This window comes from Mirounga angustirostris, unplaced genomic scaffold (genome assembly GCF_029215605.1).
Source record: "Mirounga angustirostris isolate CCGP_5_RB_7025 unplaced genomic scaffold, mMirAng1.0.hap1 SCAF_9, whole genome shotgun sequence".
Lineage (NCBI taxonomy): Eukaryota > Metazoa > Chordata > Mammalia > Carnivora > Phocidae > Mirounga > Mirounga angustirostris.
This window is the reverse complement of record NW_026991717.1, coordinates 73,037,043-73,064,509: the sequence shown is the minus strand read 5'-3', so window position 1 is coordinate 73,064,509 and position 27,467 is coordinate 73,037,043. Positions and strand designations below refer to the sequence as shown.

Here is a 27,467-nt window from a genome sequence, read left to right as displayed (position 1 = left end):
ATAAGATCAGAGGCAAGGAGACCAGGTACAATGTGATTACAGAAATCCAGAATTTCTGTAACGTGAATCGGGGATGAAGCTGTGGGAATATACAGAAATAGATGTATTTGGCATTTGCAAGGCAGAAATGGCAAGACCTTGTGATTAGGGCTATTAGGAGGTCAAGGATGGCACATTCTTATTGGAATTCAGGTGAAATAAATCGAGGACAACACTGGATCATATTTTAATGCCTTGTCATTGGTGTGGTTCTTACTCAGTTGAGTTGGCCCCCTGCCTTCGCAACCCTTCCCATTCACTCTTCAGTACTCAAATGCTGATGCTGGGACTTGAGGAAGGCAGTCAATGTGTTTTTGGCTTCTATGCCCATAATGGCAGAGTGGACACCGGCTCTTCAGTGCCATTTCACCTCCTCCCTGCCCTATATGGCCTCTGGAGTATTCCTCATGTCCATAGCCCTGGGAGTGAAGGTATCTTTGTTATCTTCATCTTACATTTCCATAAGAGCAGCCCAGTCTTGAGCTCTAAGAAGAACAAACTATTGGTAAGTGCTTTATAGTTTATATATCATAATAAGCAATTATAAATATCACAGTGAATTCTAGAGTTTTGTGGAGGTCTTCTTCCCTAGAGATCCATTGATGATGTAGACCTCTGTCAATTGGTCAAAATCGAGTTCTGTTATCAGACCAGGCTCTTTGTCCCCACCAGCTACCTGAGAAGTCAGGGTCTTCTTTTTAGTTCCAGTATGCTTCAATTGCTGGTCCAGATCACCTCCTCTTTCCTGGCTTTCCATACTGTCTCTTCTGGTCTCCAACTTTTACTCTCAGATTGGAGTTTGCTGTTCAAAAGGGTGCACATAGCCCAAGTCCTGGAAATTGGAGAATGAGGAGCTTGTTCCTGGGAATGTGTCCAGCCCTACTTGGGAGAATAATGAATGGGATTGAGGCTTCCTGAAACAGAATTTTCCAGTAGTTCAGGATGGAAACAACTTGTTAACTTTCTTGAACCAGTAGAAGATTAAATTCTCTGGCCTTTTGTTGTTGACTGTCAAGGATCACTTTGTTTTTCCCAGAGAAGCTAGAGCCTGCGGTTTATGAAGTTCAGCCATTAATTGTGCCTGGTGAACTTGGAAGGGTTAATGTGGCTCTCCAAATTTATATCACATACCCAAGAACATAAAAGTCAAGACTGATGGGAGTGGGGTCTAGTGTTACAGGGAACTTTGGGGGAAAGATGAGAGGGAAGATTTGTTTTGAGAGTTTAGCGAGTTTGGGCACTACCTGCCATTGGAATAGGGTTATAACTGAACCAGTCTTGGGAATTTTGCAGCCTGCGTCCATGTTTATAAGCTTAAGTGACACTAACAGAGCCCACAGGTCTTCCAGTCCAAGAACCAACCAGACCTCCCAGGACCCACACCCTCTCCTCCAAGGCTGAGGATGATGGAAAGTCAGGCTAGCCCTCCTGAGCTCTGGGCAGACCCTGCAGAATCCACCCCATTCCCCTTGCTATGTGTCTGAGAGGCATCCACCTTGAGAATTGGGGTGTGAGATAACAGGAATTTTTCAGTCTGGGGCTGGAACAGTAATGAGTAGGATTAAAAGGGGGCTCCTCAAGGTGGCATGGTGCACTAGGTCTGTCTCCCCTGTTTTCCAGCTGCCTTCCATTCCCCCCACCACCCCCAGCTCAGAGGCCATGTTTAGCTTATGCTGAAGAGAGAACTACTCAGCTCTCGGAAAATGCTGAGCTGGGAGTTTGGGTTTTCTTGGCTAAACTAAGTACCAGATGGTGATTCAGCAGAAACTCCAGGTCTAGCAACTGGCACGGAGGGGTCAGGGGAAGAAGGAAGGGGAAGAGAGAGCCAGGAAGGGGGTGGGGCAGTGTGGGTGGGAGCTTAGCTGGAAGAATGCTTCCAGATGAAAGGGGCTGGAGGACAAAACATTACTGTAGCATGGTAGCAAGATCTGTTTCACAGATTGTGTGGCCTTACAGAAGCTGGGATCAAAGCTTAGTTTATAGGGAAGGGCTCATTTGATTTATTCTGGTGTTATTGCTCTTGCTTTGTTTTGATGTCTTTGTCTTTTATCAGTCAAGTTATTTACATGTATCATAATACAACCTTTGTTTTAGGTAGTCAATAACTTGAGACTTTATAATGCAGCTCTTCAATCCACGTGAAAAATGTCTCGCCCTGGGCACAGTGAAAGATTCTAGGACGCTGGCTGTGTCTCCACACTCATACCCCAGTTTCCCTCCAGGTCTCTCTGAGGACTCAGAAGGAAAGATAGCTCAGGCTGGCCCACGTGGGCAAACCTGGAACCGTATCAAAGCCTTGGGTTGTGTGCGTTAGAACTTAAACAGGGTTCTGTGTTTTCTTTGCCTATCAGTGCCTTTTGGCAGCCAGCACTGGTAACCTCCTAGATCTGGAAACAGCTGAGGTTAGGCAGGCCAAGCCGAAGCAGTCTTTCCACAATTAGAGACACGTGCCCTGATCCTTCCACAAGCAGGAGGGGGAGAGGCGGCCAAGGAGCCCCAGCCAGCCTATCACGGAGCCCAGTGTCGCCACACCCCCTCCTTCAGGCTGGGTGCTCACTGGGCGCTCCAGCATGGGCACCATGGACACCAGAGGGCTGGTCTGAGGGGCATCACTTTGCCCCTTTTGTTCCAGGTCTGGAGGGAGGGAGTCAGGGGGAGCTGGCAGAGCATGGCGGAAGGTGGAAGGAGGAGAAGTGCGTGCCCCAGCAAAAGGTGAGACTAAGATATTAATGCTTCTGGCAGGCAAGCCCTAACCCAGGTAAAATTTACGGCTGTTTCAGAGGGCTGGGAGCTCCATCCCAGAAAGGTGCTTATTTTGAAGTTCTGGAGAGGAACAGGGTGTTCTGATTTCTACAAAGTGGCGTCACAGCTTCCCTTTTCAGTAGTATGTCTTTTTAGCGCATTACATCTTTCTTTTTTCTGTCCTGGCCTTCTCTCTCTGTGCTGCTTCTCTTGAGGTCTTTCCCCTCACTCGTAAGGATGTGTATTATTCCTCCTCTTCCTTCCTTCCCACTGTCGTTTCTCAGGCTCACTCTTTCCCTCCCTTCTTCACTACCTGTCTTTATGGATTTTGGTAAGTCTGGGCATTTTTTTCCCCCTTTCTACTGCCTGTTTTCTCTTATCTGAAAGGACAGAGAGGCCTAGTTCTGGAAATGCTAAAGGAAAACAAACCTTTCCAAGCTGCCTCCAGCCCACTCCTGAGAAAGATACAAGCCAGTAAGACTGAAAAATCCTAAAGAAGTTCCCAGAGTTCAAGAGAACGTGTGATGGTGACATCGACAAGGGGCCAGAGAAGGGAATACAAGGCAGAGAGTCGAGTCTGCCAGTGGGAAATAATTTTCTAAAGCTCTGAGAGGAATGGACATGACTCTCTTGGTCTCTCGGGGGTAGCCATCCTAGTCTTCCCCTTTTCGCCACATTGGCATCTTACTTCCTGCTGTCCTGAAAGCAAACTGGCTAATATCTTCAGGTGACTGACTCAGGGTGGCCCTTGAGCAATGACCTTGAGTACCATTGACAGGAGCAGGGTGAGAGAGAATGTGGGAATGGACAGAGGGAAAGTGGGATAATGTGTATATGATAAAAGAAAGGCTGACATAGTGGCAGAATAAGCAACTGGGGGGTAGGAGTACATTAGCTGGGGTCTTACTCCATTCACATACAAAATGAGGTTCTGAGTCTCTCAGGTCATTCCTGGCTCTGATTGCTCATGAGGCTGGAAATGTGCTCCCGGGTAGTAGGGCACTGGCCTCAAACATCTCCCTCCAGTGCCGAGAGCTGTCTACAAGGAGAGCCCCAACTGGTTCGTTCTTCTGAGCACTGTTCTTACAACAATCAGTCCAGCCTCCTATCTAAATGGCCCCATCCTGTCTTTCACCCCATCACACCAGAATGGTGTGGTCCATGAAGCAGAAGCTGGCTTGGCAAAATGAATGAGATTAGTTTAGGGATCCATGTGGGAACGTGCTCATTGGCCCTCTGATGAAGGCACAGGATGACCCTTTGCCAGCCCAGCTCAGCAAGAGGCCAGAGTCCTGTTCCTAGAAGCAAGGGAGCACCTGAAGACACAGCCCTGGCCTGTGCTGATTGTGGACACTTAAAACCAGTCCCACAATTCCCTCTAATCCATGCTTAAAATTTTCTAAATGAAGACTTATTTTATGCTAGCGAGTCACTGATGTTCTGTTTAAAAATGGACTAGAGAGATTAAATTGTTTCTTTTACCTATAGTCTATAAGGTATTCATCTAAAGTAAAGGTTCCCAAAACATGTTCCTGTTCTTCCCTTCTAAAATCTATAGACCTTTAACCTCACCTTACCTCCTGGGGGGTTGGGTTGGGTTGACTCCACCTGGGAAAGTCCCAGAGCGAACTCTTTCAGGGTGCTTTTGGTGTTGTCCACTGCAAGATAGCACACAGTGTGGCCACTCTACCCTTTGACTTGAGGAAGGAACTCAGTCTCAGGACTTTTGAGTTCATCTCTTGACTTTCCATCTTGACTTCTTTTATGGCCTGTGATTATAGCCTCTGGTCAGTAAAATTAGGAGACCAACAAAACCATGGCGGCAGAGAAGAAAAGAATCACATCTGAGCCTCCCAGCACTAGACTCGCCTTGTGAGAAGTTTGGAACTTGGGTCTCCATTTGTATGTGCATCTGGGTTGCATGTCTGGGCCTGAAGTTGAATGGAATATAGAGGAGACGGAAAAGAGCCTGGCATTAGATGAAGGAGGAATATTGGGAGTGTCTTTTGCCCCCAAATTTTTTTGGAAGGAAAGGCACAGCTGGAGTTATTGGAGGATGAGCCTGTTTACTACTGTATAGAATTAGGAAGGGAAGAAACAGGAGGCAGTAACACTTTAGCTATAGGATCCTCGAGTTGGGATGCTGTCATATGGTGTAGAAATTTGCCAACTAGAGCACATGGGTGACCTCACTTTCACTGCCTACTTCTAGAGAGCCCCACCACTTCCCTCCACTGGTGTCCTGCAAGGCCTGTGGACAGGCACTCCTTTGGGGTCCTGGGGTGTGCCGCCTGGTTGCTCTTTAAAAATTTTGCTATTTCAGCGTGTGCCACCTGCTTTCTGGTCTTTCTGTATGGTGCCTGGCCCTGTATTAATTCCCTATTGCTACTATAACAAATTACCATAGATTTAGTGTCTTATAGTTCTGGAGGTCAGAAGTCCTAAATTCAAGGTGACAGCAAAGCTGTGTTCTTTCTGGAGGTTCTGGGGACAGTTATTTCCTTGCCTTTTCCAGCTTCTAGAGCCCCCCTACATTCTTTGGCTCATGGGCCCTTCTTCCATCTTCAAAGCCCACAGCGTGGCTTCTTCAAATTTTTCTTTCTCCCTCTCTGACCTTTGTTTCCGACATCATGTCTCTTTTTCTAACTCTGACCCTCTGTCCAGGTCAGTGACAGGATCTGCATTGTCGTCGATCTGAGGACTCTGCACCTCTCTGCCAGTCTTTCAGCTTTCCCACAGGCAGGGAGCACTGAGCCCACCTCTCCTATTCAGCAGCTGAGAGGCCCTGGGCCCTGGGCTCTGAGCAGGTCACAAGATTGCTGGCTTCTGAGTCCCCTACTCCTGCCTGCCTGTTTTTTGTATCCCTCCTGTCACCTTGACATTAAGGTGTCACCTTGTCACCTTTTCCAACTTGGCAGATTAAGTAACCAACCCCTGACTTCAGCATCTTTTTGAAGTATCGTCTTGATAGTCTTTTCACCTTTTTTTTTTTAAACCCAGCAAACAGAAAGGATACAAAAGAGAAAGAGGAGAAAATGCCCAAGAAATACAGATAAGCCCGAGATTCCATGGGGGCCTCTAGAGAAGCAGCAACCACTCCACAGCCAGATTACAGTGGACAAGAACCAGAGTCTTTTTCCTTCTTATTTCTTTTATCCAGCTGGGCCAAAATTATAAAATTCTCCTTTTGGTTAGGGTCTCCCCCTCCTATAGGACACACCTCTGAATCCCCTGGGCTAAGTTCGGGGCTCCTCATGGATACCCATTGGCTTCCGTGAAGAGCTCTGCTGTCACCACATTGTTGCATGATCATCTTTTTTTTAGCTCACCCATCTCCCTTACCTTATGCTCTCACCCATCTCCCTTACCTTGTGCTCTCAACTTCCTGAGGACAGGGACTTGTGTCTTGTAACTCCCCCACCTACCAGAGTGCTTAGCACAGTAGGCCCTTTGTAGATGATGGTTGGACAGATGGACAGATGAATGGATGGATGAACGAAAACCCTCACATTTCAAGCTGCAGTGGCCACTGGTCCCCATCTTCATGTGGCTTCCCTGAGGTCATTGTTTCTCAAGCATGCAGAATGCAGGGTCTGGCTGAGAAGAGAGAGGGGCCATAGCCATTAACAACAGAAAGGGGCTCTGGGTAGCAGACTGGCAGAGACAGGATGCCTGAACAGGGCAGGGGCTTGCCAAGCACCTGACAGTGTTGCCTTCACTCACTGACCTTTCCTCTCTGTTTGGAGGCTCAGGTTTCAGCCTGCTGTGAGGGAAGCTGTCCTGTGGTAGCAGGAGACTGAAAATGCCCTCTTTCCCCTCGGTCACATGCTGTGATCACCCAACAGCAGGGATAAGGGTCAGATGTGAGGGCCTGCAGCCATTGTTTTAAGGAGATTAGTGTCACAGGCAAAATGTCTCCCCACCCCATTCTCGGGATTTCTCTTTTTATTTCTGAAAGAGCTCTATAAAGGTAAAAGGTTAAATATTAGTCAAGGTCTGGGTTCCTGTGAAATTGTGAAGATAAGATCAGGTGGGACAGAAGACACCCACAGCAAGTTTATTTGACAAATTATCCCTTCCTTCAAATATCTCCCATCCCCCAGGAATATTCTGGAGCTGACTGAAGGAATCTGACTGCCTTGACAAGGTCCCTCTCCTAAGCAGATAGATGATTTTGTGTTTTCTATTCCAGCCCACCAGGAGGTGGCCACATTCCCCCCACCTGCTGGGGAAGAATGTCTGTGAGTTGTCCTGCTCATCCCTTATTTCCCTCCAAGTACTTTCCTGTCACCTCCCCACCGTGCCCTCTCCTCCCCTTGATAGAGGATAATTTTCTTCTCTGGGATCACAATCTGGTTCCTTGTTCAGTAATCCTTACCTATCCCTGAGCCTCATGGGTTTTGTGTCCTAATCTTCTTTTCATAAATCAATCTCCTTTATCCTTAAGTCATTGCTTGTGTCTGCCTGAACTCCTGGGACCTGAGGGCCCACCCTTGTACCTAGCAATCCTCAGGGCCCTGAGGAGAAACAGATCACAGGCCCTGTTGCTTAGAGTGATTTGGGTTGGATTGTCACCAGGCATGTGATCCTGAAATCCTTTTTGAATTGAGTAAGATAAACCAAATGTGTGTTTATCAGAATGTCTCAGTCCATCTGGAACATTCGAGTATTTACAAGATGTTCTCCCTGTTCAGGCACTTAAAATCCTTCCTCTGACAACATGTTTTGGTTCTCCTTATATGACACCATCTTGGATAACAGCTTCTCCATGAGGAGTCAAGAGTTTGAAGTCAAGTTTCCTGTCGCTCTTTTGGCTCTGTGCAACCAACTGGGGATTGTGTCTCCTTTTGATGAGATTCCTGGGGAGCAGGGGAGATTGTGTGCATTGTAGAATGTGTAGACTGAGATGAGATTGCAGGGCTAATGAATTGGGCATTTTCTGTATCCAAGTATTAAATATTTGTTGAGTACCTACTATTTGTAGGCATTAATGACGCCCTGGGATTAAAAGCATGAAAAGTCATAGTCCCTGCCCTCCTAGTCTACATGGAGACAGAGAAAAAGAAACAAATCATTATAATACAAAGAAGTAAATGCCCCAAATTAAATATAAACAAAGCGGTCTGAGAAAAGAGAAGGGACAGACTTTGTTCCTTGTCTATAAAGTGCGGCTGGTGTATCTTACCTTGCAGCCACATTGTCAGGAATAAGTAAAATAATAAAATAATAAAGACTCACAGAACAGGTGACATTTGAGCTGGATCTCGAAAGATGAGAAGGAGTTTGCCAAGTAGAGATGGTGTGAGGAGAAAGGTTACAGATAGATAATAGGATCAGGTCTTTACCCTGTCGAAATGGTCTCAGAGGGCGCCTGGGTGGCTCAGTTGGTTAAGCAACTGCCTTCGGCTCAGGTCATGATCCTGGAGTCCCGGGATCAAGTCCCGCATCGGGCTCCCTGCTCAGCAGGGAGTCTGCTTCTCCCTCTGACCCTCCCCCCTCTCATGTGCTTTCTCTCATTCTCTCTCAAATAAATAAATAAAAATCTTTAAAAAAAAAAGAAAGAAAGAAAGAAATGGTCTCAGAATCAAGTAAGGTCAGAAAATACTTGAAAAGTAAAAACACAGTTTAAAGATCAGGTATTGATATAATTTGATCAACTGTTCAAGTCAGAGGCCTGGCCAGAGCTTGAGAAGAAAGTCTGGTGCTTCTACATGTGTGACTTGTACCTTTGGAGGACCGGGGGGGCCGTCCTGGTCACTGTTTCAGAGGAAGGAGAAACAAGAGGATTTTAACTTCTTCCCTTTGTTCTCAAGGACTTCCTAAGCACCAGGAAGGTGAGAGTCCCATTCCTGCAGGACAGGCTCCCTGGGTTGCTTGGGGAGTGTGGCTGTAAAACGGAGTCCCTCCCTCCTAGGATTCAGCCTTTGAGCTCTCCCCAGTCCTTGGAGGTTCCATGTTGTTGGGATCTCTGTGGGAGCCCCTGTGCCACCAAAGAAGACAGAGGGATAGTGGCCAATAAGCACATGAAAACCTGCTCAACATCATCAGTCACGAGGGAAATGCAAATTGAAACCACGATGAGATACACTACACAGCTATTAGAATAGACAAGCTTTTGGAGCTGACAATACCAAATGCTGAAAGGATTCATAGCAACAGAACTCACCTACATTGCTGGTGGAAATGCTAACGATATAGCCACTTTGTGGGGGTTTTTTGTTGTTGTTATTTTTAAGATTATTTATTTATTTATTTGAGAGAGAGAGTGAGAGAGCTGGGGGGAGGGGGAGAGGGAGAAGCAGGCTCCCCACTGAGCAGGGAGCCCAATGTGGGACTTGATCCCAGGACCCTGGGGTCATGACCTGAGCTGAACACAGACACTTAACTAACTAAGCCACCCAGGCGTCCCTAGAGATTACTTTTAAAAATAACAAAATCTTAAAAAATAATAAAGTTATAATTTACCTTATGACTCAGAATCTCACTCCTGGGTATTTACTCAAGAGAAAGGAAAATCCTTCTCAAAGACATCTACAATCCACTTAAAGAGTTCTATGCAAGTGTTTATAGCAGCTTTATTCATAATAGCCCCAAAATGGGAGCAACCCAGATGTCCATCAGCCAGTGAGTAGAAAACCAATACATAAAATGGAGTACTACGTGACAATAAAAGGACCAGACTTGATATACACAGCAACATGAATGGATCTCCAAAGCTTCATGTAAAGTGAAAGAAACCAGACACAAAAGGCTACATACTGTATGATTCTGTTCATGTGACATTTTGGAAAAGGCAAAATATAGGGACAGAAACCAAATTAGTGGTTGCCAGAGGTAGGGGAGAGGGACTGACTTCAAAGGAGATCAAAGTGCAAGAAAGAGAACTTTTGGGAGTGTTGGAAATGTTCCATATAAAGACTGTGGAAGTGATTAACTGAATATGTTTGTCAGATCTCATCAAACTGTACACTTAGAAAAATGAATTTTACTCTATGTAAATTATACCACAGGGGGAAAAAAAAGATTCCCCCTAACCCTCTGTTGCCCCAAAATCAGGCTGAGGAAGATGACATTCAGGATCCACCAGCTGCTCAGGGCTCCCCCTGAACATACAATGGCCTGGAAACAAAGCCCATACTTGCACCCTGGTAATATGCTGATTTTCCTCAAAGCCAGTGCCTTCACTTCCATGCCTACTTCTGGCTTCCAGCCCTGGGCAGGGCATGCTCTGACCAAGCTCTAATTTGTGGCAGGTAATCCCCATTTGTAACCCATTAATCTAGCTAAAGTTTCTGGAAACTTGGGCTGGGCTTGAGGGAAATTTGGCTCGCCTGTTACAGTCCCATTGTCAGGAGCAAGAAGCATTTCTGCTTCTGTTCAGAGGGCCTCCTACAGCCTCATTATAGCCCTGAGGATATGTTTGGGGCTCTGTCATTTCAGTGCTCCTCACATGGGTCAACTGTGCCAGTGTGCGGTGGGCCACCCGGGTTCAAGACATTTTCACAGCTGGGAAGCTCCTGGCCCTGGCCCTGATCATCATCATGGGAGTTGTCCAGATCTGCAAAGGTGAGTATCACCCAAACAACAGGGCTTCACCCAACTTTCTGCCTCTTTCGTGTACACACCCCCTCACACTGTCTTTGGACATGTGCACCCTGAGATTTCCCAATTCTGACCTTGAATGACTTTTCTTCTTCACTTGCTTGACAAAGGGGAAGAGAAACCATTTTCCTGGGATGGTTGGAAGTTGAGCATGCCCCACCTGGTTTGCAGAGTTCAGGTCTCCCATGCTGACCTCCTGGCTCTAGCACAGCTAGGTGAAGCCCCCAGATCTCTGGACTCCTGTTGCCCTCTTACCCCATCCCCAGGGAAGCTCCCTGCATCTTATATTGTATGTTGTTCATATCTTAAAATGGGGAACAGAGGAGATTTTTACGCATTTCAAAATTACTCATAATCTCTACGAGAGAGCTCGACATTCCTGGGGCCCCTGCCAACATTCCTCACTGGATTTGGTCCCTTCCAAGTCTGAGTCTGTATTTGGTTTCCATGGGAACCATGGCACCACTAGGCTCTGCCCAGTGTCACTGCCTCCTGGAGAAAGTCAGATGACAAACAGAGAGACCTCCTACCTGCCTAGAAGCCCTGAAGGCCATGTGGGGTGCCTGGATATTTACTCCAGGAAACATAATTAAGGTTCTACTGTTAATTTTAACCAGTTGTGTTAAGTTCTTTAGCAGGTAATATTGTGTAGACTTAAAGAAATCACTGTGTATACCTACCTGGTAGGGGAGATACCATGATCATGAAAGTGGTTTTCCAAGGATGAGGCTTATCCATTGCACTATGGATGTGTTGACCCCTGCAATTTCCCCAAATGTGAGAAATGGGACTATATAATTTGTGGTAGTGGGGACTGTGTTCATGCTTTCCCCTAAAAAAAGGAAAGAAAGAAACCACTGTGCTATCTTTTCAGAGATAATAAGTCCCTACTATTCTGGCCCTAATGCTTTCTCCTGATCACTCTAATCTACTTATTTCCTGTCCAAATGCTGGATCACAGATGACTAAGTAAAATATGGGCAGTTACTCTGTGTTTCATTACAACGTCATCAGCAACCTTTCTTGAGGGCCCACTTGTGTGCAGGACACTGTGCTAAAGGTTGGGGAGGCAGTGGAAAAGCTCTTTGCTGAAGGACCCTGTCCTCAGGGAATCTATAGCATGAAGAGCCCAGATACGTTAGAAAGAGAGAGGAGGTTATTGACAAAGAAAGCAGAGTAAGCATGAACTACTATGGCATCATAGGAGCTTATGTTTGAGTGTTTGTTGTTGTTCATGCTTTCTTTGTGAAAATATATAAACTTAGATATACAGGAAGGTGGTCAAGAGACTGCCAATGGCTCTAATCCTGCATCTCCAAATCCCAGCTCCCCCCACCCCCCACCCCCCCACACACCCCTGATTTACTGTACCCTGCCCTGACCAGTGGCCTCCCCTGGTCTTTCCTTCCAAGTAAATTTGCCTTTAAAAGAAGATTGAGAGCTGTGCTTTGAACCTGAGCCTGCATTTGGACTCCTGGTTCCTAGGTTCTGGGGAAGTCCTAATCTCTATTTCCTGCTCCTTTTGGTCCCACTTCTCCAATGTGTGGGGTTCACTGGAAACAAGACAAGAGCTGGATCATCACTGCAGGAGGAGCTGAGACAGGACTAGGCAGGCTAGAGGCCGCCAGGCCTCTGGCTTCTTTCTCTGAGCAGCCTCCTGCCCCTTGCGTCCACAGGAGAGTATTTCTGGCTGGAACCAAAGAACGCATTTGAGAATTTCCAAGAACCTGACATCGGCCTTATCGCACTGGCTTTCCTTCAGGGCTCCTTTGCCTACGGAGGCTGGAACTTTCTTAATTACGTGACTGAGGAACTTGTTGATCCCTACAAGTGAGTTGAAATGACCCAGCTCTTCCCAAATCCCTTGAAAGGCCATGGCACCTGCTACTAAGAAGAGAGAGCCAGGTGTCCACTGGGCACTTCTCCATCTCCAGCCCCTGTTCTGACCATGACCTGGTCTATCCTGAAGAAACAGTTATTTCTCAGGAACTTAAACCATTGCCATCTACCCTGCCAGGAGGAGAAAAATCCCGTGACTGTCCCAGAGCAGATTAAAAGCTGAAACTGCTGAGATAGCACACTGCCTTAGAGGATGAAATGTACCGACAGGCCTCTAGGCATCTGACTTACCTGTCTTAGGACAGGAGGGTCTTTGTGTCTTGAAGCAGGGGAGAGCGGTGCATCATGGAGAGTCCAGTCAGGAAGAGGTCAGCAGGTATGGAGCATATTCCCAGCCTACCCTGTTTCATTTCCTTTAAATTGCCCTGCCCATTTTGAGACAGAATCCACCCCCCAGGGAGAGGGAGTGTCACAAAAGGCTGCCAGGTCAGTTTGGAGCAGAAAAACAAGGCACTTCCCAAACCCCGTGATGAGGCAGGTGCCAGGCCTTTCCTCTCTGACCTCCTCTCCTTCTACAGGAACCTTCCCAGAGCCATCTTCATCTCCATCCCACTGGTCACATTTGTGTATGTCTTTGCCAATGTCGCTTATGTCACTGCAATGTCCCCCCAGGAGCTGCTGGCTTCAAACGCAGTCGCTGTGGTAAGAAATCAAACTCACAGCCCCTCAAACCAGGAATGTTGACATAGACTTGCCAGATTGGCCCCACTCACTTTTCCCTGATCCATGAATTTGTGGAATTAGAAGTCATCCCAAGTTCTCAGGGCAGAAACCGTATCTCCAAGTGCCCAGGAGCAAACTGACGGCCATGTTGTACCTAGAACGGTGACAACGGCAGAACCAACGTGTTGCCCACAAAGCTACATTACTTACTGTATGACCCTTTACAGAAAAAGTTTTGCCAGCTCCTGATCTGGGGCACTTTAAACTCTAAATGTGATGATCGTATAAAGGAGGCAGGCTCCTCCTCAGAAAGATAAAATCTTGCACGAGACAACGCCATTCCTCTCTGCCTTCGTTTCTTCCTCTGGAAATCATGCAGCCTGACTCCTTCCCTCATCAGGGAAAAGTGTGTGCCAGTAAACAGGAGTAGGAATGGTCTGTGCTCTTTGGGGAAAGAGATGCAGATCCAAGGCACTGGGGTCTTTGATACCCAGGAAAGCCCTGGGAGCCATGCAGCCCCCTTACCTGGCTTCACCTGGGCCCTGACGCCACCCTGCCAAACTGTCATCACATGTCTCCTGTCAGAAGACTGTAAAGAAAGAGGCCCTCCAGTGTCCCAGGGCAGCCTTTTTCCATGACCACTGACCTAACCCAGCAGGACATCCATTCTAAACGACCCCTCCCCGATAATGTGCTAGAAATCGAGTGTGTACTTGGCTCAGAGAATATAGAAAAGGCTAGTCCCTTGACATTCTACATTCCTTCAGTATAGGAAGACTAGTCTATAGCTTCACCACCTTTTTTTTCTCAGCCTACATAGTGCCTTGTTCTTATCATTTTTCCCTTCTTATATTATTTCTATGAATTTAGAAATTCCACCCTATGAATTAGGAACCATTTCTATTTTACAGATAGGAAAACTGAGGCTCAAAAATTAAGGACCTTGCTCAAGGTCTCACAGGTCCAAACTGTTGGGCTTAGATTTGAACCCCAACCTGCCTGACTCATTAGTGTATAATGTAAAGTGAAGCCTGGACTCCCTCAGCTGGCTTCTGGTCCTGGCCCTCCACTTTCTGGGTTTGTGATCTTAGGCAAGCTACCTAATTGCTTTGTGCCTTAGTTTCCTCATCCATAAAACAGGAGAACAAATGTTAGCACATCATCGTCATTGTTGTTGTTCTTCTTATTATTATTATTACCACCATGCACTGTCTCCTTCAGTTAATAGCCCAAAACATTTACTAAATCCCCACTGTGTGGTGGGAAGGGAAGTGGCGGTGCGGTGCAGGAGGGCCTGGGGAACGCAACCCTACCCTCGAGGACCCTAATAAGAGAGACTCAGCAAGGGTAGAGATGGGAGGGAGCATTCTCAGCAGTGATGTACAAGTGGAGGGTTGTAACCTTGCCTCTTCTGCTCATCCCCTTGTTTTCTCTCCCAGACATTCGGAGAGAAGCTCCTAGGGGTCATGGCCTGGATCATGCCCATTTCCGTTGCCCTGTCCACATTTGGAGGAGTTAATGGGTCTCTCTTCACCTCTTCCCGGTGAGTGTCGTCCCAGTCCTTCCTGGGCCAGGGGCCATTCTGCTGCGCATATTGCTCTGTGTATATATGGGGGGCTTGTCTCCGTCAGCAGAGGTCTGTGTGGGCACCTGGGTGGTGACCTCGTAGGGGGTGATTGCTCATGAAAGGCGTTTGTGTGTCAGCTTGGGTGCAGAGGGGTGTATGCTGCTCACGTGGTTACCTGCGATGTGTGCGGCTTCACATGTAGTAGCGAGAGAAGCCCTGTCCCAACTCATTTCAGTAGGAGCAGAGGGCTGAGGAGGTCCCAGGCTGCCTGACACAGTCCTAGGTCTGGGCACCGTGATCGGCAGCAGGAGAGTGTCTCATCGGCAGCCCCAGAGCTCCTTTGCTACTTGCCTGGAAACAGGCTATGCTGGCTTGAAAGGAACCCCACTCTACAAGGGACCAGGAGGGACACAGGCCTGGGGCCTCTGGGCTGGCCTCTCATGGAAGTTCTGGGACCAGCCTGCAGGTGGGATGGATCCTTCTCCCTGCTCAACAGACAGGTGGCTGTGGGAGGCACTTTCACGGCCACTCAGGAGACTCGGGCTGAGGGTGTGAAGTGAGAGAAGTGGGGAAGAACTGAAGGAAAGCATTTGTCCAAATCCAGGCCCCCAACTTCCAAACTCTCAGAGAAGCCAGAAGCTCAAGTGGGTCCAGGAATCCCTAGCTCTTGCCTCTACACCCCCAGGAATCTGGCCCCTCCTCAGGGTCTCTTCTCGCTCTCTCCAGAATAGGCTGTTGAGGCCAGCAGACACTGGACTATTGCCATCAGTGTTTGTCAAGGGGTCTTCCCATATTTCTTAGACGGTTCCCCTGCCCCCAGGGCATAGCCCTACTTGAAAGATACAGCAAAAGCAGGGAGTCCCTGAGTTTAGCTGCTTCCAAAGCCACCCATCACATCAGGGAGGAGTTCTCATGAGATGTCAGGGGAGTGCCATGTTTTCAGGACCCAGGGCAGGAAAGAGGGAGTGTGGCTGTCCTCTGTGCCCCAGGACCCTATGAGACTGAGACTTACCCACAGCAACCTCGTGTGCGTGTTACACAGGAGCAGTGACCACCTGGAGTCCCCAGCCGAGGGCGAACAGTGGAAGAGCAGTGACCCATGAGGCTCTCTGGGATCTATTGGAACAGAGTGACTGGCTACAGTCGCTTTAGAGTGGGGTTTGTCCCTCGGGCAGGCCCAGCAGCGGTCTGCATGCATGTGGTATAGCTGTGTGTGCATGCAGGCCACGGCAGCCCTGGCGGGCGAGGCCTCTGATCCCGAGGCTCAGCTCACCCACCAGGTCTCCTCTGCTCATCCTCCCAGTTCCTTCGTTCCTTCCTCCTCCTTCCCTCCTTCTCGCCCTCTCTCTCTCACTCTTTTGTGTTTGGTGTATGGAGAGGTTGACCCTTCCTGAGAAATAGGAGTGTGTGTGGGCGTGTGTCATGCTTAATGTCATTGTCTCCTCCGTTGTCAGCTAGCCGGGCAAGGATTGTTTCTTGTGAACTTGACACTTGCAAATGCTGTTGGACCTGGACAGTTACACTTGGTCCTGGCTGCATGTGGAGGAGGGACGTGAATGCGGAGCCCTGGCTATGTGCATGAGGAGGCCCACAGAGCACGCAGGGCTCAGTTGGGTGCATGAGGCTGCACCGTAGAGGGGCCATGCTGTGTGGGTGCATGAAACTAGTGACAGTGGCCTAGGTAGTTGATGATGGCAAGTGATGGTGATGCACATGGGTACTTGGGGCCATAATGGACTCCCACACTTCTGCCAAACTGCTGCTATTAGTTCCACTCTCCCTCACACACAAATTACAAAGTAAGTGAAGGTTTTTTTTTTTTTTCAGAACACCCAGTGTGCTGATTCTGTGCCTTCCTGTCCTCATTACACCACCCCCTTCCTCCTACCCCTTAGGTGCTTCTTTCTCCTTATAAAATCCCAAAAAGAAAAAGCTGTCTAATTCATACTAATATGTAAATGACTTCCAATGGCTTATAATATTCTTTTCTCTGGGAAAAGAGAAGGGGAAGAAGGAGTCCCTTTTATATTAAAATTTCTCTTTTTAAAAATAACTTTTAAACATCAAAATCCTGGTCATGATATTATACTATAGTTCGGCAGTATGTTACCAGTAGAAATAGAGTGGATACCTAGGATCTCTCTGTATTATTTCTTCCAGCTGCATGTGAGTCTACAATTATCTCCAAGAAAAGGTTTACTTTTTAAAAAGGGTAAAAAAAATAATAATTTTTATTCCAATTAAAAATTTCTCATCTATTTTAGAAATTAAATTTTTTAATGAAGTCTAAGGAAGAAAATTAAAATTACTCATAATCCCATCACCCAGAGATAATCAGTTGGTATGTTTTTACATGACCATAATTTCTAAATTAATTAGAATCATACTGTATGGAATCACAGTTTTCTGTCTTGCTCTTACCATTTGACATTGTATTGTGAGCATGTTCTCATGTAACAAATTTTTTTCAAAACATTAGGACTGTAAAATACCCATCTTTTTTTTTTTTTAAGATTTTATTTATTTGAGAGAGAGAGAGAGAGAGTGTACAAGAGGGGGCAGCATCAGAGGAAGAAGCAGACTCCCCGCTGAGCAGGGAGCCCGATGCGGGACTCGATCCCGGGACTCCAGGATCATGACCTGAGCCGAAGGCAGTCGCTTAACCGACTGAGCCACCCAGGCGCCCCTAAAATATCCATCTTATAGATACACTATAATTTATGTTATCAATCTCTTAACTTTTGGGCATTTAGGATATTTCCAATCTTTTTTATCATCAGAATATCTTTTATATATACCTTTCACTAACTCAGTATTCATTTCCTTAGGATGGCTTCTTTGGGAATAGAAAAAGTAGCTTAAGGATATAAAGTTTTAGGTATGATACAATATAATGCATACAATACAATAAAATACACAGATTGTTCAGATTAATGAGTTTTGAGAGTTGTAGACAGCGATGGAAGCACCACCCAAAACAAGATATAGAACATTCCCACATATCCCCCAATTTATCCCGTGTCCCTTTCTGGTCCACCACTTATTCTCCATCCTCACAGTGGCAACTACCTCCTGACTAGGATATCAATGTTTTTGTTTTTTATTTTTTATTTTTTTTAAGATTTTATTTATTCATTCGAGACACAGAGATACAGAGAGAGAGAGAGCATGAGCAGGGGGAGAGGCAGAGGGAGAAGCAGGCTCCCCGCTGAGCCAGGAGCCAGACGTGGGGCTCCAACCCAGGACCCCGGGATCATGACCCGAGCTGAAGGCAGACGCTTAACCGTCTGAGCCAGGCGCCCCGGATATCAATGTTTTTAAGGCTTTCCATGGACAGACAGTTCAGTCCTCATGTATCAGAGAACCTGTATCCCTTGAGGAAGGGAGAGGCCCATTTTTAAAGGGATTAAGGCTTTGTGAGACCCACAAAGTTAAGGCACAATCATCAGTAACCCCAAGCTACCCAGACCATACTTAGGGTCTCTATGCACCCAGAATCTATCCATTATCCACTAGCTGCCTCTGGTCTGCCTGCACCTGCACTTGAACGTGGGTCCTGTGACAAGTGGGCTGGAGTGTGCATGGGAAGGTGGGTACCTGGTTGGGTCGGGGGGATACTCCGGTGTGAGCAGAAGGTGGGCATGGATGAGGAAGACTGGGCTGGGAGGGAACTTCCTTGGGTGGTCTGTGGGCCATCCCAGGCTTACCTGCTTTTCTCTCTACCAGGCTGTTCTTTGCTGGAGCCAGGGAAGGCCACCTTCCCAGCGTGTTGGCCATGATCCACGTGAAGCGCTGCACCCCAATCCCAGCCTTGCTCTTCACAGTAAGGGCCCCTCCTTCTGCCAGCCCTACACACACCCTCCCTCTTTGCAATTGCTCTGAGCTGGGAGTTCGCACTTCCCACACACACCCCTGTCACCCTCCTGGTCTGCTCCTAGGTTTCACTGGATCTTAGATAATCTGGCAAATGGTATATATGGGCTTTGTAAATATCAAGAGAAATAACAAGGAAAGACCCTGAGTCCTGAAACACTTTCAGGCTCTCACCCTGCCTCATTTCTATTCTCCCATACTTTTGGGTCAGATTGAAGTGACTTTCTCATGACTCTACAGTCTCATACGGAAAGAAACCTCCTTTCTTGGCTCTCCCCTGCACCTCTTGCCCTAAGGGTTGCGGCTTTGGGCCCCCACTCCTGGCCAATCTCACACACCCTCAGCACTCTCCATCAATCTTCTTGCCCCAGGAGACTCTGCCTGTGTCTCAGGAAATACCACTGAAACAAATTCAGTGTTACAGGTACACCAAATAAGACAAACCATAAAGAAAGGAAGACTGGCAACTGAAAATGGAGAAAAGGAAAATTGGGATAGGGAAGAACTGAGGGTAGAATGGCCCAGAGTAGAATCATTTAGAGGGGTAAAAAGAAAGAGCAAAGACTTGTCCCCACTGAGTCTTTTGAGTTATTTTTTTTTTCTTTCTGGATCCTGAATAACATATTGAAAATGACTTTGGTCCGTCAGAGAAGCAGTTAGATCAGGATAATAGAGCTCTCAGGAGTCAAGTGCCTTCACTGTACAATATGAGGGGGAGTTTCAGAATGTTCAGATATAGGATGAAGCCCATCATGATTGGTTAGCTGTGAAAGGTGCCTGGAGACCACCTAGTACTCCCAGTGAGACAGACTTATTTCCGGTTTGAGCCATTGGTGCAGTACTGTGACTGCCAGACAAGTACGGTCAGAATCTGGCTTTTTCATCCATTAAAATCTTCTATATTATTTTCACTGTCAGATCTTACATGAGAACTGAACCTTCTTCTTTTTTTTTTTTTTTTAAGATTTATTTATTTATTTATTAGAAAGAGAGAGAGAGCATGAGGGGGGAAAGGTCAGGGGGAGAAGCAGACTCCCCGCCGAGCAGGGAGCCCAATGCGGGACTCGATCCCGGGACTCCAGGATCATGACCTGAGCCGAAGGCAGTCGCTTAACCAACTGAGCCACCCAGGCGCCCTTCTTTTTTTTTATTTAAGATTTTATTTATTTATTTGACAGAGGGGGAGCGTAAGCAGGGGGAGTAGCAGGGGGAGAGGGAGAAGTAGCCTCCCTGCTGTGCAGAGAGCCTGATGTGGAGCCCGATGTGGGACTTGATCCCAGGACCCTGGGATCAGGACCCAAGCCGAAGGCAGATGCTCAACCAACTGAGCCACCCAGGCGTTCTAAGAACTGAACCTTCTGTTGGCCTTAACAAATTAGCAGAGGGGCAGAACATGGTTCCGGGAGAGCCACTGAGCTGATTTTGAAGTCGTAAAGTGGATTCTGTCAAGAAAACCTCATGGGGATGTTATGAGGGTTAAATGAGTTAATATTTGTAGAACACTAAGAACAGGACTTTCCACCTAGTAAATACTTTGTAACTGTTTATGATATTAAAAAAAGGGGGAGGTGGGGGAAGAAGAAAAATAAATTAGATGACTCAGCCAGGAGAAGAGGATGAGGGCAAGAATAAAGCTTTAATCTGCAGTTAACAATCTTCCCTAAGGGATTAAAAAAATAAAAAGGAAAAACCTAAATTAGCTTGAGCTACAACCAGGGAAGAAATATAAATGGGACCAGGGCAGGTGTAGAGCTGGCGCTGCCGGTGTGGCCAATCCAGTTGTTTACAGCCAGTATCTGTTCTGATTGGTTAGTGCCCATGCCCTAGCAGTGGTTAAATATTTTGATGATCACTCCTGCAATAAGAAAGAACTTCCTGGCAATGAAGCTGTTAGCAATGGCCAGGGTGACTAGGGGAGGCTGTAAAGTCTCCATTTTAAGACATTCATCGTAAAATGGCGCCATCCGCCTAGAGGCAGGGGAAGAGTGCCCTGACCTGTAAACAGCTCCTCTGGTGTCCAAATACCTTACTGATCACTGATGAGCTTCTCCCATTTCCCACAGTGCATCTCAACCCTGCTGATGCTGGTCACCAGCGACATGTACACACTCATCAACTACGTGGGCTTCATCAACTACCTCTTCTATGGAGTCACAATTGCTGGACAGATAGTTCTTCGCTGGAAGAAGCCTGATATCCCCCGCCCTATCAAGGTGCGAGAACCTCCCCTTGAGATCCCTTCCCCCTCCTCTTCTAATCTAGCAGCAGCTCGGGTTTTTAAATCACCTTGTTCTCAGCTGCTGACCACATACATGATCTACCATCTCTGTGATGGTAGCAGACCCTTTGGAAAGCAAGGGCCATGTATGAATGGGGCAGCTATTTCCATTTTCCACTGGAGACAGGACCAGAACAAATGGCAGCTGTAAGAGTAAGTTATATTAAGTGATACTTTCATCAGATCATTCCTTTGTTTCCTACAACTCTTATGAACTCTGGTTGATTTTTCAAGGCTCCCTTACCTCTCCAACATTTCCCTGAACCCACTGGTATGGCCAGTCTCCTTCTCATCCCTCCAGGTAGCTGAGTTCACTTGAGCTATGTCTCCATCCCAAAATGAGTTTCCTTCTCCCATCTGCCTATCCAAATTATAACCATTCCCCACATAGGCCTCAAGTTCCTCCTCTTCCTTGAAGCTTCCCAGTCTACTACAATCCTCCATGAGCCTCCCTTTTTAAACTACTAGAGCCCTATATGTAGTAGGGTGCCTAGTGAACCTACTGATTGCTGCAAGAGATAACTGTGTGGTGGGAATGAAAGGGATTGCTCAGAACAAAGTATGCAAGAGAGCTATGGGTTCTCCTGCAAATTAGAATAGAGTATAGCCCTGAGCTATATGAACAGTCCTATTCTGGAAACAGAGGAGACTAGATCCTTCCAGAAGATTCTTCCAGCTGAGGAATTTCAGCTCTCCAAATCTGTTTTCCACCACCACTTTCCTACCACTCTTAGAAAGCTTGCTAGAGGGATGACAAGGTAGAATAACCCATTCCTCCCCCAACCCTTGCATACCCTCTGAGAAGAGATGACAAGGAAGAGAAAGGCAGCTGAGTCTGGGAACTCCCACCTGTGGCCAATAAGATCGCCAACAAGCCCATAGAGCTGATGTTTCTTTCTGAATAAAATCAACGTCCCAGACTGCCTTATAGTATAGTAGGTTTCCTGACTTCTCGGATCTTGGCAGGCTTATCTTCTCATATTGCTTGAGAAAAACACATTGGGAGTGATCCTGGCAAGAAGGATGGACATTTGCAACATGGTGCCCAGATGAGGGCCCTACCTAGAACCAGGAAAGAGTCAAAGAGTCTGACAGACCCCTTCCATTTCCTTCTTGCCCCTCATTCATTTCTCCACCTCTCTTCCACTCTAGGACCTCAGCAAATATATACCAATATACCAGCAAGCTTATCAGTCCCACGGGCTTCCCTGGCTGAGGCATGGATGACAAGGCCTTGTTTGCCTCTGCTCAGGAGAAAAGAGATGGGCAATGAGGATCATTCCTCAGAACTCAGAGTTCGCCCCTCCTCTTCCCATCCCACTACCCAAGTTCACCAACGTTTGTTGACATAGCACTTGATCTATGAGGGCTTGGGGTGTGGGAGCCACAGAGCCGAGTGAAGCCTAGCCTTTGCCCTCGAAGGTGCCTCTCTGTGGGTTGAGAATAGGGAGGATGCCCTGATCTGGGGGCCACGGGGGCCACACAGCTAACAGCACCTCTGCTCCACAGATCAACCTGCTGTTCCCCATCATCTACTTGCTGTTCTGGGCCTTCCTGCTGATCTTTAGCCTGTGGTCAGAGCCCGTGGTGTGTGGCATTGGCCTGGCCATCATGCTGACAGGAGTGCCCGTCTATTTCCTGGGTGTTTACTGGCAACACAAGCCCAAGTGTTTCAATAACTTCATTGGTGAGTTGTTAAAAATGCTGGATGGCTAGAGGATCTACTCATCTGGGTTAGGTAGTCTCCGGGTCAGGAGGCCTAGGCTGGTCCACAGAGCTCTGGAGAAGAAGACGGGGCAAGAAAGGGTGGGTGCCTTCCCAGAGACCTCTGAGGAGAGGAGAACAGCTGAGGTTTGCACACAGGCCCTAGACCTGGAAAAAGAGGCAACCTGACAGCCATTCTGCAGGAGCTGCCTTGGGTAGAGGCCAAGGGAGAGCCTGGAACTGGTGGTCACCAGGCTTAGGTCACCAGAAGGTGGGGGACTAGGGCTTTGATGGGAATGGGCAGCCAACAGATAGGCTCCCCAGAGCCCCAGGAAGAGGCAAGATGACTGTCTCCTGGAACGGGAGTCTCCTGAAGGCACTGGGGCTCTGCTGAGGTAACACGTGGGGCAGGGGAGCGGAGCAGGGTCACAGGTGGCTTGGCCCGATGGGTGGGATGCTCATCACTGACCTGTTCTGTGTGACCTCCCATAGAGTCACTAACCTTGGTGAGCCAGAAGATGTGTGTGGTTGTGTACCCCGAGATGGAAGCAGGCTTGGGGAAAGAGGAGATAAATGGGGACACAGAGGAGCAGCGGCGGCCCATCTACCAACCCACTGCCTCCAAGGACAAGGACTCGGAGCAGCCCCAGCCTTGAGGACCACCATCCCCTCTCAGCTGGCTCCTTCCTCCTATACCCTCTTTTTGCCCTCCTTCCCTGCCTGGGTCTCCCCAACACACACACACACACACACACACACACCCCTCTGCTTCGGTCAAGCAGGGACAGGACCTGGGTATGGGTGGTAAGAAACTATAAACAAAGACACTGACATTTGTACCCAAAGAACCAGCCTCTCACCACTAGGGCCGGTGTCCTCACCGGGGCTGCTCCAAGCAGTGGGAGGAGAGTGGAGCTGCTGGGGGTACTCTACAGGGCCCTCCCCCCCCTTCCCTCCTCAGGAGCCCAGTTCAGTACTGCCTTCCCTCCCCATTCCTGAGCCCAAGGGAAGCCTCTGCTCAGAGAAGCGGAAGCAACAGTGAGTCAGTTGGGGAGGGACAGACTCAAGCAAATCTGTCATCTTTAAAGTCAGCTGGAGAGACCCGCATCACTCTCCGTTCACTAGGGACCCAAGAAACCAGAGAGATGCTTCCCTCTGCCCTCTCCTCCCCCCTCCCCATGGCACCTCCCCCCACCTCAGCTTGGGCTCCCTGTCCAGAGCAAGGTTCCTGGCAGGACACCACCTCCCTACTGAGCTAAGGACCAATGAGCAGGAGAACTGCCCCCTCCCCCTAACCCAAGCCAGGCCTGTGGAACAGATTGGGAAAGGCTCAAATTGCAGAAGCCCAGCCCTGCCCTGGTCTCCTGCATCCTGACCCCCACTCAGTGCCAAAGCTTCCTGAAGCCAGAAAGTCTTCTTATTTTCGATGTAGTGGACATTTCTCCCCTCGGGCAAAGCTGCTTAGCTCCTCCTCCTTCCCCACTCCAACCGGAAGGAGCAGTCACTCCATGGTCCCTGCAGCTATGCCCCCAACATACCCCCATGGAGCCAGCACTGCTGGCGCCCCCATCATGCCCTTTTCCTCTTCTCTGGCTTGGCTCCGGGACCAACCGGTGTGAAGGCTCCCCAAGCCCTTCAGGCCTGAAACCCAAGCCAAATCAGCCTTAAGTCACCTCCCATCCAAGAACTGGACCTAAAAATACTCCCTGATTTCCAACCCTCAGTATGAAAAGCCTTCCTGGAATGGAGGGTGTTTTCCCACCCACCCCCCAGAAGTGTCCATCCCGTAACCTTGGAGACTGGGGCGGGAGTGTCTTCTGAAGGCCATTTCCTTCCTCCTCCCCCAACTCAGACACCCCCCTTTCTGGTCCCACCACCGCCCTGTCTTTGGACAGCCTCTGGGACAGGATGAAAAAGCAGTGGCAGAAGGTACCCATTTTGGGGAGCCATTCTCCGTGGCATGTGGACTTCTGGCCATCCTGTGGGAGAGGCTTCCTTTCCCTTCGCTCCAAGGGAAGGCCACCATGTTTACCCTGGGCCTTGCAGCCTCCCTGCCACACTTGCTGTGCTAAAGACTAGGATCCTTTCATCCCAAAGCAGGAGTGCCCCCGTTCCTACCTCCCCCTACAGTCTGTTTAGACTAGAATCTGTGGGGAGTCCTCCTGGCTTGCTTGGCTCTCCCAGCTTCCCGGCTGGCCTGCCTGACCCCAACCCCACCCCCCACCCCCCACCCCCATTGGTGAGATGCCAGGTTTGGTTTGAGTTCCAGTCCCTTCAGAGTAGACCCCGGGTGGGCTGGGGCTGGCCCCTGGAGGGTCAGGGGACCATCCTCCTCTTCCCTCTTCTCATTCCTCCAACCTCCATCCCTCCTTCAGTTGTTGGGGTTTATTTGTTTGTTCATTTGTTTCGTAAAGTGAATGCCTTACTTTTTGGATAAATATTTTTGAAGCTGGCGTTTCTATTTCTTTTGGATTTTTTAATGTAAGGTTGTTTGGGGTGGGGAGGGCATTAGTTATACCTGGATGATAATCTTCTGTCTTTGAGTTGGTTTAGGGTTAGAGTTTATTTTGTGGAGGGTTTTTTTTTTTTCTTTTGATGTAATAAAATTTTAAATGGAAATGAAGTTGGTGGTGGTAATAATTCAATGATCTTCTGAGACAGAGTCCCCAGGCATTTCCTGTCTTCGTCAGGAGGTCTTCGGTTGCCAGGTTCCTTCCAGGATGGCATTCCCAAAGGCCCTTGCTCTGTCCCAGGGACCCAGTGCCAGCACACTCAAACAACTCTCTCGAGTTGTGGGTGGGTGGGGGAGGGGGAGGGTTGGTTTTTAACTACCTCTCATTTTGAACCAAAAACTTTCTCATTTCTTCAGTGAAGTCGCCAAGTGTTCATTGAGTTCCTGCTCTGTGCCCTGCACCGAGAGCCTGCAGACTAGCTAGGAAGAACCTCATCACTGCCAGGTGGGAAGGCAGATGACAGACAGGGCTTAGCTGAGAGGAGGGAGGCAAAGGCAGAGTGGTTCTCCAAGGTCTGGTCAGCCAAGGCTTCTGGCACTGGGACAGCTGGTACCAAATGGGAAAGGAAGCGATTGGCTGAGCCTGTGGAGAGATGCCAGGGGGACTTAGGAAAGCAGCCAGCCAGATCCAAGGGGTTTGACAGGAGGGACTAGGACATGAGGCAGGGTCCCCTCAGCTGCACGGAGCTGAATGAGAGGACCTTGTCTAGTCGGAGGACTAGGAAGGCTGTTGAGTGAGGACAAAGGAGGAAGCAGGTACGGTAGGGACACGTCCGCTGGTGATTTGGGTTAATTGCGGGAGGAAGTTGATGGGATTAGACCCAGTCCTTGCTTGGAGTGCCTCCTCTGTGGGCAGCCCTCCCAGCTGCCTGTCCTGGGGCGGCATTACTCCAGAGCCAGCACTTCTGACAGACATGGGCGGGGAGCGGCCAGGGTGGGGGCGTTGAGACATCATCCTCCACCATCTGGGACACGTGAGGACACAGGCGGGCAAGATGCCTCCACTCCCAGTCCCGGCCTGGCCCCAACTCTCCTCATCTGTGGCTGGCATTTTTCTAGACTGAGGCTGGAGGCGCACCAGTCATGGGGGCACAGATACTTGGCTCTAAGTTCTAGGTCGGCAGCCACTAAAGAGCTGTGTGTCCTTGGGCAAGTCACTTAACCTATTTAGCACTTTTTGAGAAAAGAAAAAAAAAAAGAGGGTTGAACCTAATCTCAAAGGGTTCCTCAATCTCTCAGCCCAAGATTGTCCCCAGAGAGTGAAGGCAAAACTGGGCAGAGGCCAGTCTTATGCAAGAGGCTGTTCTCCGGGACGCCTGGGTGGCTCAGTTGGTTAAGCGGCTGCCTTCGGCTCAGGTCATGATCCCAGGGTCCTGGGATTGAGTCCCACGTCGGGCTCCTTGCTCAGCGGGGAGCTTCTCCCTCTGCCTGCCTCTCCCCCTGCTTGTGTTCTGTCTCTCTCTCTGACAAATAAATAAATAAAATCTTAAAAAAAAAAAAAGAGGCTGTTCTCCAGGTCTCAAATCCACCCTTTTGCACCCCTTCTTCCCCAACATACACACTTTTCCTTTCCATGGGCTGCCAGCATATTCTCCATGTTGCCCCATTCCAGCAAGTCCAGCCCTCCCAAAACCCCTCTCGCTCTACGGAGACACTCATTCCCATCCGTCACCAGCAGTCCCCCTCCTCCCATAAGTGACACGTGCGGATCTTTTTAACCTGGTCAATGGGCAAATGTGGGTCTCCTCCAGAGCAACAAGCATTTATGTTTAACCTGGGCCTTTACCCTCTCTTAACCCTGTCAGTCACTTTAATGGTAAGAATTCATATGCTCTGACCTTAGGGAATTTGGGGGGGTCACCGGAATCATAGCTGCGTAAGCATTCATTTGTTAGTCACACAACACACCTTACAACCACTGTGTCCAAGGAGTTTGCTATGTGCTGTGAGAATAGCAAACTTATTCCTGAATTTTACGAGTCAGCACAGATTTCAAATACTTTGTTCCATTGTTTCCACAAAAATATTCGTACTCGACAATCCACCTTTCCTTAATTTTAATTCAGGCAATATGGTCACCACAGCGGAAGAGGTCCAAAAAATGGATCTGACCCTACCCTCAAGAAGGAAATAGTCTACAGGGAAAGAAGGCAAGAATGCTCCTGGCACCTACGTGCTGCTGACTGCCCACAGCCTGGAGCCGTGGCAGGCCGGAGCTGAATGTGCCAGAACCCCAGAGCCTGAGCAGTGCCTGCTACTTCTGTGCCCCAAAATGCCTGTCAAACTGAGGCATCAGAGGAGGCTGCAGACAGCCTGTCTGCTTAGGACACCCAGATAAACCACAGGAGGTGTTCGGAGGAAGGGCAGAAGACTGAACATTGACTGAGACCAGTTGCTCTCTATACATTCTCTTATTCAGCGTTTCATTAAACAATCCGACAAAGTAGATGTTACTACTGCCATTTTACAAGTAAGGTTAAATAACTTGCCCGAGGGCACCAAACTGGGACGTGACAGGGGCAGGCTTCAAGCCCAGGTCTCTCGGACACTTCACCGCAGCCATGCTTGGCTGACTCCCTGTTGGAAGG

The 27,467-nt window shown here is 48.4% G+C and overlaps 1 protein-coding gene, 1 long non-coding RNA gene and 1 other non-coding gene across 8 annotated transcripts in view; 2 read left to right on the top strand and 1 right to left on the bottom strand.

Annotated features, from left to right (window-relative positions):
• The window catches only part of SLC7A8 (solute carrier family 7 member 8), a 50,590-nt gene extending 25,613 nt beyond the window's left edge, over positions 1–24,977 (top strand). For 2 of the 6 annotated variants that reach the window (XM_045900545.3, XM_045900547.3), the window contains 8 exons: positions 10,222–10,347; positions 12,060–12,213; positions 12,801–12,924; positions 14,385–14,488; positions 18,239–18,335; positions 20,449–20,598; positions 22,173–22,350; positions 22,860–24,975. In XM_045900545.3, the coding sequence (XP_045756501.1) occupies positions 10,222–10,347; positions 12,060–12,213; positions 12,801–12,924; positions 14,385–14,488; positions 18,239–18,335; positions 20,449–20,598; positions 22,173–22,350; positions 22,860–23,023 (1,097 nt within the window). In that variant the 3' untranslated portion in view covers positions 23,024–24,975. Of the gene's footprint in view, positions 1–2,596; positions 2,752–6,884; positions 7,023–10,221; positions 10,348–12,059; positions 12,214–12,800; positions 12,925–14,384; positions 14,489–18,238; positions 18,336–20,448; positions 20,599–22,172; positions 22,351–22,859 lie in introns of those variants that run through there. The other 4 variants (XM_064570849.1, XM_045900549.3, XM_064570848.1 and 1 more) reach the window with 4 other exon arrangements.
• On the bottom strand, positions 550–12,598 carry LOC135361600 (uncharacterized). Its single transcript, XR_010405122.1, has 3 exons — positions 12,514–12,598; positions 6,150–6,378; positions 550–918 (listed from the first exon to the last, which is right to left on the bottom strand). It is a non-coding gene; the product is annotated as an uncharacterized LOC135361600 (long non-coding RNA).
• Positions 11,056–11,218, top strand: LOC123862719 (U1 spliceosomal RNA). The gene has a single exon (XR_006795393.2). It is a non-coding gene; the product is annotated as a U1 spliceosomal RNA (small nuclear RNA).
• Positions 24,978–27,467: the final 2,490 nt, after the last annotated feature.